General features: G+C 33.7%; 2 protein-coding genes across 3 annotated transcripts in view; one reads left to right on the forward strand and one right to left on the reverse strand.

Annotated features, from left to right (window-relative positions):
• The window catches only part of FAM185A (family with sequence similarity 185 member A), a 131,259-nt gene that overhangs the window by 27,768 nt on the left and 87,424 nt on the right, over window positions 1-16,067 (forward strand). For both annotated transcript variants that reach the window (XM_072965173.1, XM_072965174.1), the window contains exons 6-7: window positions 6,262-6,357; window positions 9,297-9,431. In XM_072965173.1, the coding sequence (XP_072821274.1) occupies window positions 6,262-6,357; window positions 9,297-9,431 (231 nt within the window). The remainder of the gene's footprint in view (window positions 1-6,261; window positions 6,358-9,296; window positions 9,432-16,067) is intronic.
• Window positions 782-16,067, reverse strand: part of FBXL13 (F-box and leucine rich repeat protein 13) — a 199,536-nt gene continuing 184,250 nt past the window's right edge. The window contains exon 21 of the mRNA XM_072965169.1: window positions 782-888. Coding sequence (XP_072821270.1) covers window positions 804-888 — 85 coding nt within the window. The 3' untranslated portion in view covers window positions 782-803. The remainder of the gene's footprint in view (window positions 889-16,067) is intronic.

A 16,067-nucleotide genomic window follows, 5' to 3' on the forward strand; every position in this document is an offset into this window, starting at 1 on the left:
AATATACTTCATCTAATAATAATAAAGGCACTCTTCCCTTCTTATGCTTAATGTTGATAATAATTAAGATACTCTTGCCAACTTATGTTTAATGTTAGTGTGGTATATCTTTTTCTGTCCATTTACTCTCTATCTATCTTTATACTTAAAAAGCATCTTTTATAGACAGCATATGGTTGGGACTTGCTTTTTTTAATTCATTTTTTGAATTCTCTTTTCATTGGAGTGTGTCATCCATTAACATTTAATATAATTATTGATATAGTTGGATATGGGTCTACCATTTTATTATTTATTTTGCCTTTTCTATTTTTCTTTGTATCTCCCTCCCTTTTTTTGGACTTCTTTGGCATTAATTGGATATTTTTCAGAATTTCATTTTAATTTTTCTTTTGTCTTTTTAGCTGTACCTTTTTGCATTATTGTTTATTGGAGTTCCAGTGATTTTAATACATTTAACTTTCCACAATCTATTTAGAATGAATGTTATACCATTTTGTATAAAATTCACAAAGCTTGCACAGATAAATTCATTTACCTGCTCTTATTTTTTATAGTATAGACTGCCATATACCTGCATATATTATAATTTTCTCAATACACTGATTTTTGCTTTATATAGTGATACATATTTTAAAGGACTTAATGGGGAAAGTAATATTCTGTATTTGCCTAGATATTTACCATTTCCAGTCCTCTTTATTTCTTCCTGAAGATACGAGTTTATAAATGGTATCATTCCTTAGCATTTCTTATAGTCCAGTCCAAGTCTGCTGGCAACAAATTCTCTTAGTTTTTCTCTCTCATTTAAAAATGTCTTTATTTTTCCTTCTTTGTTTGAAGGATATTATCATTAGGTATGTAATTCTGAATTGGCTGATTTCTTTTCTGTGTGAATAAAATACAAACCAGAATAAAAGACAAATAACAAACTAGAAGATATGTGAGATACATATGTTTTTATATATATTTATTATATATATTTTTATATATTTATATAATATATATATAAATATACCAATTATATGTATAAAATCTCCATCTATGTGTATGACAAATGAGAAGAAAAGGAACACTCAGTGGGATGGGAACATGGATAAACAAGAACAAGCAGTTCATGGCAGGAATAGTCAGTTTACATGTGCAATGTGCTTTTCCACCTTACTGCTAATCAAAAACATCTAAATATAAGTATTCATGACAGAATATTGATAATATCCATTGTTGGGAAAGTTGTGGTAAAACAGGGATTCCTGTCAATTGTTAGTTCAAATATGACTTGATTAACCATTTGGTAGATTAGTTTGGAAATGTGTATAAAAATTGAAAGTGTCTACATTTGCTTTGCTCCAGTACTTCCTCTTTTAGAGCTTTATCCTAAGGAGATAATCTGGTAAGGATATAAAGATAAATGCATGAGAATATTTCATCCCTTTGTTTATAATAGCAAAAGAAAGTGTACACATTAAGTTGCTCCCAGTAAGAGAATAATTAAATATATTATGTACATTCATAAAGTGAAAATTATTCAGCCTTTAACAATGTAATAACCTAGCTGTATAGTTTGCAATATAGAAGGATATTCCTGACATTTTATTAAACGGAAAAAATAGTATAAAACATTATGCTATCATTTCAAAATTTATAATATATGTTTTCACAGTGAGTATTAAATCAGAAAAAGGAGGGAAGGAAAATGGGAAAGGACAAAAGAGGGGACCACAACAAAAATTATCCAAAATTTACATAGAAATCAAAGCTGTTTGGGTCCTGTTAAAGATTTCTTCCTTTGAATATATACCTCAGTCACTGATATGTGAGAATACATCTCATTTCTACTGACTACCAGAGCAGGAGATGCCGTACAGTTTTTCTGAGGGAGAGGTAGTTAGGTTTCTTCATTGATTTCCGCTTGGAGGAAGTACTCAGGATTGAAACCGGGACCTCTTGGGTGGTGAGCGTGCACTCTAACGCCTGAGCTATACCCTTCCCCCTAGTACAATTTTTCAAGAACCCCCTGTGCTCTTTTATAAGTCAATAAACATTGCTGATTTTTTATTCATCAGGAACATACAGCTTAAGAGATTAAGCAAACAAAAAAGTTGACATAATCTTTAAGCAAGTCAGCAAAGTCCTTGTTATCTAATTGATGATGTACTATTTCTCACTTTAATAAATTGGATGGAAGCAACTCCTAGAAAATAGTGAGAAATCAGGGTCAATGAAAAGTTAGAACTGCCCTGAGACAATTTTTCATTTCTGTAAGCAAGAATTTTACACCTATCTGTACATTACTGAAGCTTTGGGGAAAAAAGCTGGTTTTAGTAAATTGGTAAATATCTCAAATAGAATCAGATTTTACATTTTTGGGAGGGAGGGGCAAGCTCATTTCCTTAAGACAAAGTATTTTGCTCTAGGAGCAGCAGACTTTATCTGTAAAGGGCCAGTCAGTAAAATTTTTTGGCTTCATGAGTCATAAAATCTGTACTATGCAACTCCTGTCAATTTAATACAAACATGGCCATGAACAATATACAAATAAATGGGCATGTCTGTGTTCCAATAGTACTTTATTAATAGAAACAAATAGTGACCTATACTTTGGTGACCCTGCTATAGGGTCTAAAAACTACTGTTGTTATGATTCTGGAGAAATTTGGGGTTTGATGCCTTAATCCCAAAGGTGACGAGTGGGTAACATTTATTTGAAATTTCTTGATTAGTTCATTTATGTTTTCCTTAAAGTAAAAGATTTGCCGGAGAAAGTTGAAGGCAGCTCTGCAAATCATGACAGCCTAATTAAAGTCTACTGAATAACCTGCATTTTGAGAAATTGAGATCAGTAGAAGCAAAACAATTATGAAGAAACAAAAAGTGATTTAGGTACCTGAAAGGGAAATTTGTTAGAATAGCAGAGGCTTCAGAATATTGGAATGGTTGTAGACAAGAGGTTATATAATATTATTATATTGGAATATTAAGAGACTAGAGATGATTTAGGTATTACACAATCTGATTTCAAGAAAATGGAGTAAGCGTCATCTCCATGATTCCTTTGAGAAGAATACGTGTCATTATGGTCCTTTATTTCTAGTTTAGATAATATAATTGATCAGCTTCTTAGGTAAGCTCATCGGTCATTTGGATTTTGCACATACATCCTACATCCCCAAACACTTTTCTTCCTAATTTCTGTAATACATACAGGGCTCTCTCAGAAGCTGAAGTGCTATAGAAAAATTCATTATGTATATCAAAACCCTAATTTTCTCTAGAATCGTATTTTTCAAAATGGTATCTTTCTTCTGGAACACCAGGTCATCTTCCATTTAAAATAAGTCACCAGGAGAAAGCAGAGCTTGATGGTAGATAATGGTGGGGTAGAAGTTGCTTATGTAGCTTTACTTTCCCTGCCCTGTGTTGCCTCACCTGGAAGGCACTGTCTGAAGCTGTATCCTGGTAATTAAGTCTTTTAAAAAATATCTTTATGGGGTTTTTTTGTTTGGTTTTTTCTTTTTTTGGTGGGAGTGAGTGGTAGTGGTTGCCTGTCTCTCTCTCTCATAAGCCCAGCCCCCTATATGCTGCCTCCCTAATACAGAATACCTTGATAGGATGTGAATGTAGAGAATTTTCCTTCAAGTAACCTTAAATTTCTACCTTTGCACATCCTTTACATCCTATATATAAAATATGTTCCTTATTCTTGCAGTTAGTGTAGCTTTGGAAATGTAGGAATTAAGTTGCAGAGATGAAGAAATATCTTTTGTGTTGCTATTCTTTAGTATATACATGTTGAAAGTTGAGGTAAAATTATTTTAAAAAAAAACACAAAAAAACAGAACTTTCTGAACATGCTTGATCTGTTTCAAGGGAATTCTTCCTTTATCTGAAGGAAAATAGCAAAGTTTGGAATTTCTGCCTTTCAAACTTAGTTGTTATTCTCTGCTTAATAGCAGGGTGTTTATCACAAATACCTGTTTCTTTGATTGTTATGTAGTGTTAGCTGGTAGTTGACATCACTTTTTCCCTTTTTTTTGTGTATAATTTTCCAGGAAAACTCAGTGATCTCTGTCAGATGAACAAGCTCTTTTTCCAAAATTGTGATGGTATAAAACTGCTTTTGAGAGTTTATTTATTCCAGCCACTGTCTGGACTAGTAATTATTTGTTCACTTCTTAATCTCTAATGCATATTCCCTTTAAGGCTTCCTCCAAGAGCTAATTAGAATTTCTCTATTATATGAATCCCCCCAAAATGAAATTCTGTGGATGAAGCCTTAATTTGACTCTTGATAATTAATTTTTAGTTCCAATCAGTTATATTACAGAATACAAAAGAAAATTAGTGTTTGTCTTGCTACATAGCTTTTAAAATATCACTTTTGCTTTCTCTTTTGAAAACAATCTTAAATTTTAATTTTTTTTTGACAGCCTCCAGTGGATAGGCCATTATTACAGCTCAAGACTGATAACATGAGATTGTGATTACTTAGTGGCTTAGGATATATTATTTAGCTGTGTTTATGTCCCATTTGGTGGGGGGGAGTGAAAAGTATTGTTTATGACCCATATAAACAAACTTATGGTTACCATAGTTAGGGGAGGTGGATAAATTAGGAGTTTGGGATTAGCAGATACAAACTGCTATATACAAAACAGATAAACAAGGTCCTACTGTTTAGCACAGGGAATTGTATTCAATAGCTTGTAATAACCTACAATGAAAAAGAATATGAGGAAGAATATATATGTGTGTGTAATTGAATCACTATGCTGTACACCATAAACTAACACAACATTGTAAATCAACCATACTTCAATAAAAAAATTTTTTTTAATCTTCTGGAGTTTTTTCCCCAGAGAAAATAAGAAATTAAAGTATTGTTTCAAATATTTTACTTTGTTCACCCTGGGTTAATATACACGTTGTAGGTCATGCTTTTTTTTTTTTGAAGCATAGTATATTTTAGGCTTCTTTAGGATGCAGTAAGAGGTTTTAAAAGGTGTTTCTCTTGGTACCTGAGGAGAGAAATATTTATCTTTGTCCAGCTATTTTATGTCATTTATCTCTTGTGGCTTAACTTTACAGCTTCAGTGACACTTAAAAATTAAATATACTGGGTCTGATAATGGGCATTTTGAGTATAGATTAGAGCTAAATTATTATAAGTTGCTTGAAGTCACATTTTAAACAGTTTAATTCTCAAATTTTTGTTTAGAGTCATTTAAAATTTATTTTAAAGAAAAATGTTGGCTTCTTTATGAGTATACAAATGTTTTTTCCTCTACATATTGTAAAATGTATAATATAATTTTTGGCACTATTTTCACCACGGTCCCTACTTTGTTTCTACTTTGAAGTAATAAGACCTCCTGATAAAATATGCTTTTTATGAGCCCTCTCTAAAAAATACGATTTGGTGTTCTCAGGACAGTCAGATAGAATATTTAACTAAAGGTTCTGTTGTGTGGGAGAGGAGGAAAAAAAGAGACGCTACTTAGCACTGACTCTTCAACATTGTTCTCATCTTTTTCTAACTGTCAGCTTTCCCTTGAACTTGAAATGTTGGCTGATTGAAAACTGGGGTCAATGATGACATAGGGAGATTTGAGTATCAAATCAGGACCATCTTAGTTATAATTTTCTTCCCCTGACTTAAAGATATCTGTTCAATTCCAGAAACTTGAAATGAAATATTTAAATACAAACAAGTTTCACCCACTTTTCAAGTCGTTCCTTTCCCCTTCTATTTCGGTCCTTCTACAAAGTGCAACAAAACCTTATCCAACCTTTCACTATTAACAGTACTTTTTAGTACTAGCAAATTTGCTAAAAGAAAATAAGTTTTGATTTTTGTTAACTTAGCTGCTTCTTATATATGACTGTACATGAGATATAATTCTTTAGTAAATATTAAAAGCTAATCATAAAATAAATATATCAATAATGCTTAATGGTCTTGGCTGTCATTGCTTTCATTATGTCCTTCCTACACACTAGGTTTTAGAGTAAACATGTTTAGAGATGAGATATGGAGGTTACTATAGACAGGGATTTTCTTATTATCTAGATGTAGATTTCTAGATTTCTGATTTTGTTTACATTTTAAAGCAAATATGGTATAGTTATAAGGAAAATATAAAACCTTGCAGAACTCTTAGCTCCTTATCCTAATGCTGAAGTACAGCCTTTTATTTCAAGTTTATAGTTCCAGTTTCTCAAATAAGAGTGGTTATGTTTATGGTTCTTCCCTCCTCCTAGGTTCGTCTTCTGGATGTCTAAATGCTTCAACTCATCAGGGTGCCATAGATGTTTATGTCAGCCAGCTGGAGAAAGTGGAATTGAAATCCCATAAAGGTTAGCCAATTGGGATGTTTTATATTGACATTTGGTATAAGGAAGGCTTTATGTAACATTCAAGAAACAGATGGTCAAATTGTCTTATCTGCGCTGATAGTGATTTCCATAAAATTTTTCTCTGATAGAACCTGATTTAAAGGCTGGAATACTAGCCTTCTAGACCAGAGGTCTTTGAATCTTTTGGAACAGATGGCCATGAAGACTATCTTTCCCTTTGTAGTACAAACTTAATGTTGTAATTTATTGACTGACTGTTACTTTGGAGTTTTTTAATGTTAGTGTTTGGTTTTTCCAGTTTAGTTTTATGTCTGAAATAGAATTTCTCAAGATCTTATTATTTTTTCCTTTAAAATAGGATAATATCATGTTCTCGCTTAATTTCTAGCAGCTTCAATGATACTGTTGTATTCAGTACTATTCAGGGTATTTCATAAATACCAAAAAAGTCATATAATTGCATTCTTGTATTATGAAGACCCAAGGAGAAAAAAAGAACCATTACTACATTTAATGTAACTAGTAATAGAGTAAAAATAAGGTTTTAAATAGCAGCTCTTACATGAAAATTATTTCCTGCATTGTGTGGATGGGCAAAAAAGTAAAACAAAACAAACAAAAAACATTGTTAATCTTTATCCACATAAAGTATTTTTAACTATTATTTAGAATGTTATTCTGGTAAATTATTGAAATTGCATATGATGTGGCAAAATTTGATTGGAATTTTTTGTGTGTTCCCCTATTGGGACCATGTTACTGGCAGGAGATTAAGGATAACTGAAAACAAAGATTTCTGTCTTAATTCAGGTCTCTTAATTCTCAAAACCCTTGGCAATAGTAACTTTAGAATAATGGGAAGTTATTCAGGATTCTGTTGCTTAATAGTAAAGACATCTGTAATTCTTTCCAACTCTGCCACTATGTTGCTGTAGAGTTTAAGAGCCAGCCACTTGAGTCTCTTAGGCTGTCATTTCAGCCCCTATGGCCATTTTGCCATGTGAAAAAGAATGTTACAATGCTTGTTTTCTCTATTGATATGAAAGGTAACATAGTGACCTTATTATTTCATTCAGAAAGGCTGTGTATAGGCTTGAGAGTCAGACCTGCATCTGAGTAATGACTTTTCCACTTAAAATTTGTCCTGATGAAACTACTCATCTTAATATAGTATACCTTCAATAAATGATGCTGTTGTATTAGTTCAGTTTTTAATTTTTAAAAAATGATAGTGATGTCAATAACCATGAAGCAGTTTTTGAAGTGAAAAGAAGTTGAAGACATAGCAGGAGCTCTCCTTTCTAAAGAAATACTGTTTAAGATGGGACATTGGGGAAGGCTTTCAACTCAGGAGACTTCTTCATTCACAAACAATAATGAAGGTTTGGTAGTGATGGTTTTTGTTTTTTAAGGATGTGGAGAGATAGGGATAGAACTATTTGCATTACTTAACATTTAAAAAATTCTCACAGTTTTAAGATCCCTTTATTCATTCAAGAACAGAAAGAAGTGTTCAGAAAATTGTTACATTTGATATGTTCAGAGATATTAAGTCCTAGGAAAATTTTTTAAAATCTATTATTTTCTAATTTTTAAAGTATGTTTGGTAGAGAAACATGTGTCTTCTATTCATCCCGAAATTCTCCCGGTTTGTTTTTTGTTTTGTGTGTTCCTAAAGCCCTCATATCTGTTTTTATGGGCAACTTCTGTTATTAGTTTACATTTAAACCCTGAAAAGCTATCTGTTTTTTAAATGGGATAAACCAGTTGTAGTGATATGTTTCATTTGGCCCTTTTTGTGGAGTAAATGTGACAGTTCATGAGTCTTAACTTCAAATTTCCAGCTCCCATTCGGAAGGCTGAGACGATATGGGATTACTTAGGAAAATTTAAGCTGATATTAATCAAACTAGAAGGCATACAGTGACCCGTAAATAAACACATTCTGAAAGGAATCTTTACATCATTCACAGTGGGTGTCATCATGACCACCTTCATCCATAGAGATGGGGCTAATGTTTTATGGAAAGGGCTTTTATATTATTTGATACATGAGAAATAGAAAAAACTTCTGAAAACAGGGTGCTGGTAGGTTTGCACTGCAATCCACATAATGTTTTGAAAAATGATTCTTTATTAACAGAGTAGTTTTTTCTATTTCTTCCTTTAGAAATTGGATTAATACAAAATAGTAGTAGATATTAAGTTGAATGTCTTGCTTCTGGTACCCTAAAGTCTGTAATCCATTACAACGAAGCATTAGTTAAAATTTAAATATTCCCTTTTTTAATTATTGTTATCTCTCTACTCCCCTACACACCAGGTACTACTGAAAGTACAAGCGCTCAGGGTTCTAGCTGTGTTACAATAATCAGTGAGGTCACAAGTCCTGTAATACAGCGAGGTAGCAGTGTGTGAAATACCACAGTGCTTAAGGGCATGGGTTTGTTGTCATTGAAATGGATCTAGATTCCAGCAGTATCTCCAGTGGAAATTTGAACAAGTTCTTATCTGTAAAATCAAGATTATAGTAATACATAATAAAGTTGAGAGGGAAATTAAAAGAGATAATCCAGTAAAGGTGTCTGACTCTTAGTGAATGCTCAGTTAATGATAAATTCTGTCTACAAGCTACATGTGTATTAAACCACTTTTCTAGTATTGGATGAGCTGACTAGGGCTGTTGGCAAAAGAAGAAGTAGTAGTTCATGATGTCCTAATGACTCATAACTCTTGTCAGAAGATGCTGTGGATGCCTTGGGAATAAGGGAATGTTGACCACCTGAAAGTAAGGAAAAGGCACTATTATTTAAATAAAATATAATGATGAGTAAAGATAGTGTATCAGGAGCAATGCTACCCTTTCAGTCATTTTTGTGTTAGACTCTGGTACTTTTTATTTCTTTGCATTAATAAGATCTCCTTTAAATTTATCACAGGCTCCATTCTTGTCAAGGTTGCATCTTCTCTTCAAGCTTATTTACAGTTATCAGGGAAAGAAATTGATGTGAACTCAGAAGTCCGTGTTGAAGAAATGGATGAAGCTCATAAAGATGATGGTATAATAATTACTGGTAAGGAGGCTGCATTTTGCTATGTAAGATGAATGGTCATTGTCTGTATATAAATAGAAATATGCTATACTTAATTGCAGGTTTAGTCTTTTATTCCTTTCCACTGTTGCATTTTTCTTCCAGTTGCTTGTCATAAACACAATTGCATACATTTAGTTTGAAATGCTCACTAGTCCTGTCACTGGATAAAATTGATTTTTTAAAACTTTCCTATCAAAGTGATACTTATTTGCACACTCATTTTTATAGTAGCATTTTTCACAGTAGCCAAGAGGTAGAAGCAACCCAAATGTTTATTGATGGATGAATGCATAAATGAAATGTACTATATATACATACAATGGAATACTTTTCAGCCTTAAAAAGGGAGGAAATCCTATCACATGCTAAACGTGGATGCTCCTTGAGGACATTATGCTAACTATAATAAGCTAATCACAAAAAGACAAATAATGTATAATTGCATTTATACCATGTATCTAAAGAAACAAAGTAGGGGGAGAGGAAAATTGGGAGTTGTTCAGTAGGTGTAAAGTTTCAGTTTTGCAAGATGGAAGGTTCTGGAGATCTGTTGCACAGCAATGTGAGTATACTTGACACTACTAACTGTAAGCATAAAAATAGTTAAAATGGTAAAATTTAATGTTTTTTTACTATAATTAAAAATTTTTAATCATTAAAAAAAAATTTATGGCACAGCTGCTCTCTAATTCTTGAACTTAAAAATCAACTACAATTGACCCTTGAACAATGCAGGAGTTAGGGATATTGGCCCCCCACCACAGTACAGTCAAAATTCCGTCTGTAACTTTATAGTCACTCCTCCATATTTGTGGTTCCACATTTGCAGATTCAACCAACTGTGGATCATGTAGTATTGTAGTATATATTTATTGAAAAAAATCTATTATAGTGGATTTGCACTGTTCAAACCATGGTGTTCAAGGGCCAACTATAAATATATATAGTGCTAGATATAAAGTTAGCTTTGTACAAATTTGGTTTAGTATTGTGCACATTATAAACTTGATCTTTTAGTACAACAAATTCTTAATTCCAGAAATGTGGAAAGCTTTTGCACATTTTTTCAAATTACCTCTGGCTGCATTGATGGCTGATACTACTATTAAGAAATATTTATGGTATGGATAATACATGTATATAGTTTTAAAAAAAAGACTTAATGCTAGTGAAATTTTCCTTTAACTCTTACTCAGAATGGCATTGAGAAGGACATTGAGGCTTACCCATGAGATACTGTCTAGAAAAAAGAAAGTGTGTGTGGTAGTGGTGATAGAAGTGGTGGTAGTGGGGCTTCTTCGTAAGATCAAATTTTAGTTTTAAATATTCATTTTATATTTTATCAAATTTAAGAAAGCAGTCTGTTAAAAACATAGAATATTAACAGAAACCATAGCAGTAATAAAAATAGCACCTGTACACTTTCAGATCTAAGATCTTACTCGATGCCTAATGGGCAGACTTTTAGTTACATAGAGAAAATTTGATGAAAATTTAAGTGTATTAAATGTAAGAATCAACTTCTTGTGATCTAATCTCTTGAAACTGATAAGGAACCAGTAGTTACCTGTTTTGGCCCTAGTAATTATAAAGTAATAGTACAAATTTGTTTAATAATGCTCTGAATGATAGTGTAGTCAAATTATTTCATATATGTTAAGAATGTTTGAATTCTTATAATAAGTTGTCATCTTTCATTTATTCATAGAATCGTATGCCTTTATGAAATTTAGGTTTAGTTTTAGTTCAGTTTTAAGATTCTATTCTCATCATTTCTGCCATTTAAAAAAAGACTTCATCAGATTATCTAAGAACACCTGCTAGTCCTGCCATTGGATAAAATCAGTATCTGCAGGCCTAATCTATTAAGTTCTTGCCCATTTCCATTCCAACTAAAGGAGTACCAGCTCAAACAATATTATTTAAAAACAAGTACCATCTTTTCTTAGCCTAGCTTCTCCTCCTGTCTTCTCTATTTTCCTTTATTTGGTCAGTCACACAACAAATATTTATTGAGTCAGGCACTGCTAGAAACTAGAAGATAAGATAATATAATTAAGTATGGTCTCCCTGACATCTGAGGAGCTTACATCCTAGTGAAGCAAGACAAACAAACCAGTGAATACAATAAAGTGGAATAAATGTTATAGTAAAGGTATGCACAGGTACTGTGAGAGCATGGAGGTGGCTCATCTAAATTAGACCAGCATAATGAGTTTGAGGGAGTGAGACTAGTCCAATATAGCTAGAGTACAGAGAGTTTAAGGGACAAAGTGGCATAAACGGAGTTTGGAAAGTTTGAGAGGGGTCAGATCATATCAGATCAAGCCAGTCAGGGTTGATTTGGCTTTTATACTAAATGCATTGCAAGGTTTTAATCTGGGGTTCACATGATCATATCTGTGTATTAGAAAGATCTCTGAATTTTGAGTGGGGAAAATGACAATAGTGGGTGAAGGAAAAGTTAATTATAATTAGCAGGTTACTGCAGTAATTCAGGCAAAAGACTTCAGTGGCCTGGGCTCCAGTGATCTATCTTAAAATAAACAAATAACTAAGCCTTCAATAAATTTTGGTTGAAGAAATAGATATCGGTATACCTCATTTTATTGCACTTTGCTTTATTGCTCTTTGCAGATAGTATGTTTTTCACAATTTGAAGGTTTGTGACAACCCTGCATGGAGCATGTCTACGGGCGCCATTTTTCCAACAGCATTTGTTCATTTTGCATCTCTGTCTTGTTTTGGTAATTCTTGTAATATTTTAAACATTATTATTATTATTATTATTACTACTACTACTACTACTACTATATTTGTTTTGGTGATCTGTGATCCATGATTGTTGATGTTACTACTGCAGTTGTTCTGTGGCACCACAAACTACATCCATGTAACATTTAATCTTTAAATGTTCTGTGTCTTCTGACTGCTCCATGACTGGCCATTTCCCCATCTCTCTCTCTGTCCTCAGGCCTCCCTAGTCCCTGTGACACAACAATATTGAAATTAGGCCAATTAATAATCCTACAATGGCCTCCAAGTGTTCAAGTAAAGGGAAGAGTCGCACATCTCTCACTTTAAATCAAAAGCTAGAAATGATTAAGCTTAGTGAGGAAGGCATGTTGAAGCCAAGATAGGACAAGAAGTAGGCCTCTTGCACCAAACAGTTTGCCAGATTGTAAATGCAAAGGAAAAATTCTTGAAGGAAATTATAAGTGCTACTCCAGTGAGCTCATGAATGATAAAAAAGTAAAACAATCTTATTGCTGATATGGAAAAAATTTTAGTGGGTTGGATAGAAAATCAAGTCAACCATGGCATTCCCTTAAGCAAAAAGCTAATTCAGAGCAAGGCCCTAACTCTCTTCAGTTTGGAAGAGGAATGAAGAAGCTGCTGAAGAAAAATTTGAGGCTAGCAGACTTTGGTTTAAGAAGGTTTAAGGAAAGAAGCCATCTCCATGTTATAAAAAATGCAAGATGAAGCAGCAAGAGCTGATGTAGAAGCTACAGCAAGTTATCCAGAAGATCTTGCTAAGATAATTAAAGAAGGTGGCTACACTAAACAACAGATTTTCAGTGTAGAAGAAACAGCTTTATATTGTACAAAGGTGCCATCTTGGACTTTCACAGATAGAGAGATGAAATCAGTGCCTGGCTTCAAAGGACTGAATGACTGTCTTTTTAGGGGCTAATGCTTTGGGGACTTAAAGTTGAAGCCAGTCTTCATTTACCATTCTGAAAATCCTAGGGCCCTTCAGAATTATGCTCAGTCTACTCTGTCTGTGCTCTGTAAATGGAATGGCAAAGTCTGGATGACAGCAAATCTGTACAGCATTGTTTACTGAGTATTGTAAGGCCACTGCTGCTACCTACTGCTCAGAAAGAAAAAAAAGATTCCTTTCTGAATATCGCTGGTCATTGACATTGCACGTGGGGGTTACCCAAGATGTCTGATGGAAATGTGCAATGAGATCAATGTTCTTTTCAAGCCTGCTGCAGCCCATGGATCAAAGGGTAATTTCAACTCTCAAGTCTCATTATTTAAGAAATAAGTTTCATAAGGCTCTAGCTGCCGTAGATAGTGATCCTCCTGATGAATGTGAGCAAAGTTGGTTGAAAGCCTTCTGTAAAGGATTCACCATTCTAGATGTCATTAAGGACATTTGTGATTCATGGGAAGAGGTCAGAAAATCAACATTAACAGGAGGTTGGAAGAAGTTGAGTCCAAACCTCATGGATGACTTTGAGGGGTTCAAGACTTCAGTGGAGGAACTGCGTATGTGGTAGAAATAGCAAGAGAACTAGAATTTGAACTGGAGCTGGAAGATGTGAGTGAATTACTGCAATCTCATGATAGAGCTTTAATGGGTGAGGTGGCTTCTTATGGATGAGCAAAGAAAGTGGTTCTTAAGATAGAATCTACTTCTGTTGAAGATGCTATGAAGACTGTTGAAATTACAACAAAGGATTTAGAGTAGTACAGAATTTTATTTGATAAAGCAGTGGCAGAGTTTAAGAGGATTGGCTCCAGTTTTGAAAGAATTTCTATTGTGGGTAAAATGCTGTCAAATAGCGTTGAGTGCTCTAAAGTGCTCCCTGTGAAGGGAAGAGTCAGTCAATGCAGCAAACATTAGTATTGTCTTATTTTAAGAAGTTGCCACAGCCACCCCAGCCTTCCGCAATCACCCCCCAGTCAGTCAGCAACCATTAACATCGAGGCAAGACCTTCCACCAGCAAAAAGATTGTTAATCGCTGAAGACTCAGATAATGGTTAGTATTTTTTAGCAATAAAATTTTTTTATTATTTTTAAATGTTTATTATATAAAAATTCTATAAAATCTTAAATTATGCCTGTAAATGGATACTGTGAGGAAGATGCGTGCCTACCTTATTGATGATTATGAAGCTCCTTAGCCTATTATTTTTATGTACGTATTGTTATGTCTTACATATGAGATAAGGCAGCAATCTCTTTTGGAGAGAGCTGTATGAACAAGTTACTGGGTTTAAAGAGACTTTCATATTTCATATTGACTCTAAAACTGTTTGGTGCTCAAAAAGGCCACAGACGTTATTTATCAAGTGGATGGAATAATTTAAAAGGCCTAGAAAACCAGAGCAGATTGCTTTTTCTGTGGGGATTTCCAATCTGGAATCCAATATGGGAAGTAATGATCAGCTTTATATGTAAGTTGTTATTATAGGCAGCTGAGCTCAGCTCTTCTGGGCCTTCTTTACAGAGCCTATGAAACATTGAAACAGAAATATCCTCACCACTAAGAGGTCTGGATTGTATCTGTAGCATGATTTCTGCAAGAAGCCATGCCAGTAAAATTTAGTCCCTAGGGCTCCGGCTCCCCACAGGGTTTGATGTCAGCCCTGTAATTTTATTTGATTTCTTGTTCTATGGTTTCCCTTGCTTTTGCTGTCACTGATAAATAACTGCATGTTGTATAATTCTTAAAGTGATTTACAAATATTACGTGCTATTCTGAGGTCAAAAGAAAGCCTGTAACTCTCTTAGACTAAAACATTTACCTACTGAAGAGTTGTGCACACTGTGTATTCTTTCTTTAGGGTGCATTCTCTAATCCTTAAGAGATCCTTGATTCTCAGTTTTGTGCTCTACCCATCTATGACAAATTGGACAGGTAGTGAATGGCTTAGGTAAGATATTTTTAGGAAGAAGCTAACTTCTCTGTCAGGTTTTAGACTGGGTTCATCAACTTACATATGAAACCTCACTGTTGTGTATCAAGCCATTTTCTAAGCCCCCAAATGCATGTGGTACAAAGTCCTTTTGTCTTAAAAGCTCCCCAACTTTGGTGATTAGAAAGTATTAGAGATAAAGTATGTTACCAGCCACAGATTGTTGTTTGTCATTGTCTGCACGGTAGGGAAAATGGGTTCACTTTGTTTTAGTCAAACTGGAAATGGAAGGCATGATAAAAACACATCCATTTGGGATCAAAATAAACCACCAAGTCATAAGGGAGTTCTTGGCTTCTTTGTAGGCTGGAGAGTTATACATTTAATGGTACTGTGATTTATATTAGAAAACTGGATTATAGGTTGGAGAAGAGATTGCAATGAGTCTAGGCCCACAAGATGCCACTTTTTAGATCTAGAGATAGTTTTTTTTTTCCTTTCTAAAGGAGAAACAATCTAGTTTTTTGATATGACTCATAGAAATAACTTTTTTTTAGAACACACTGAAGTTTTAATTTTTTCTAAGCTTATAGCACATGAAATTGTCGTGTAGATATGCTTCAGGACAACATGAAAAATTTGGTAGCAGGATGAAGACTGCTATAGGCTTATAACTAAACGCTTAAAAACACTTTTGACAGGAAATTAATGTAGGAACTGCCTTCAGGTCATTTGTGCTTTTATGGTATTTTTGTTTCTCCGTTTTGTTAAAAGTATAAGATTCTAGGAGTATTGTAGAGAGACATCAACTTTGTTAAGGCTTATTCAGAAAAAAAAAAAAAGGAAGATCATATTTTGTTTCTGTTAATCTGCAAACTTTATCTGTAAGGCCAGATAGTAAATGTTAGACTTTGCAGGCACATATGGTTTCTGTTGTGTATTCTTTTTTGTTTTTGTTTTTG

The sequence above is a fragment of the Vicugna pacos genome, chromosome 7 (genome assembly GCF_048564905.1).
Source record: "Vicugna pacos chromosome 7, VicPac4, whole genome shotgun sequence".
NCBI lineage: Eukaryota > Metazoa > Chordata > Mammalia > Artiodactyla > Camelidae > Vicugna > Vicugna pacos.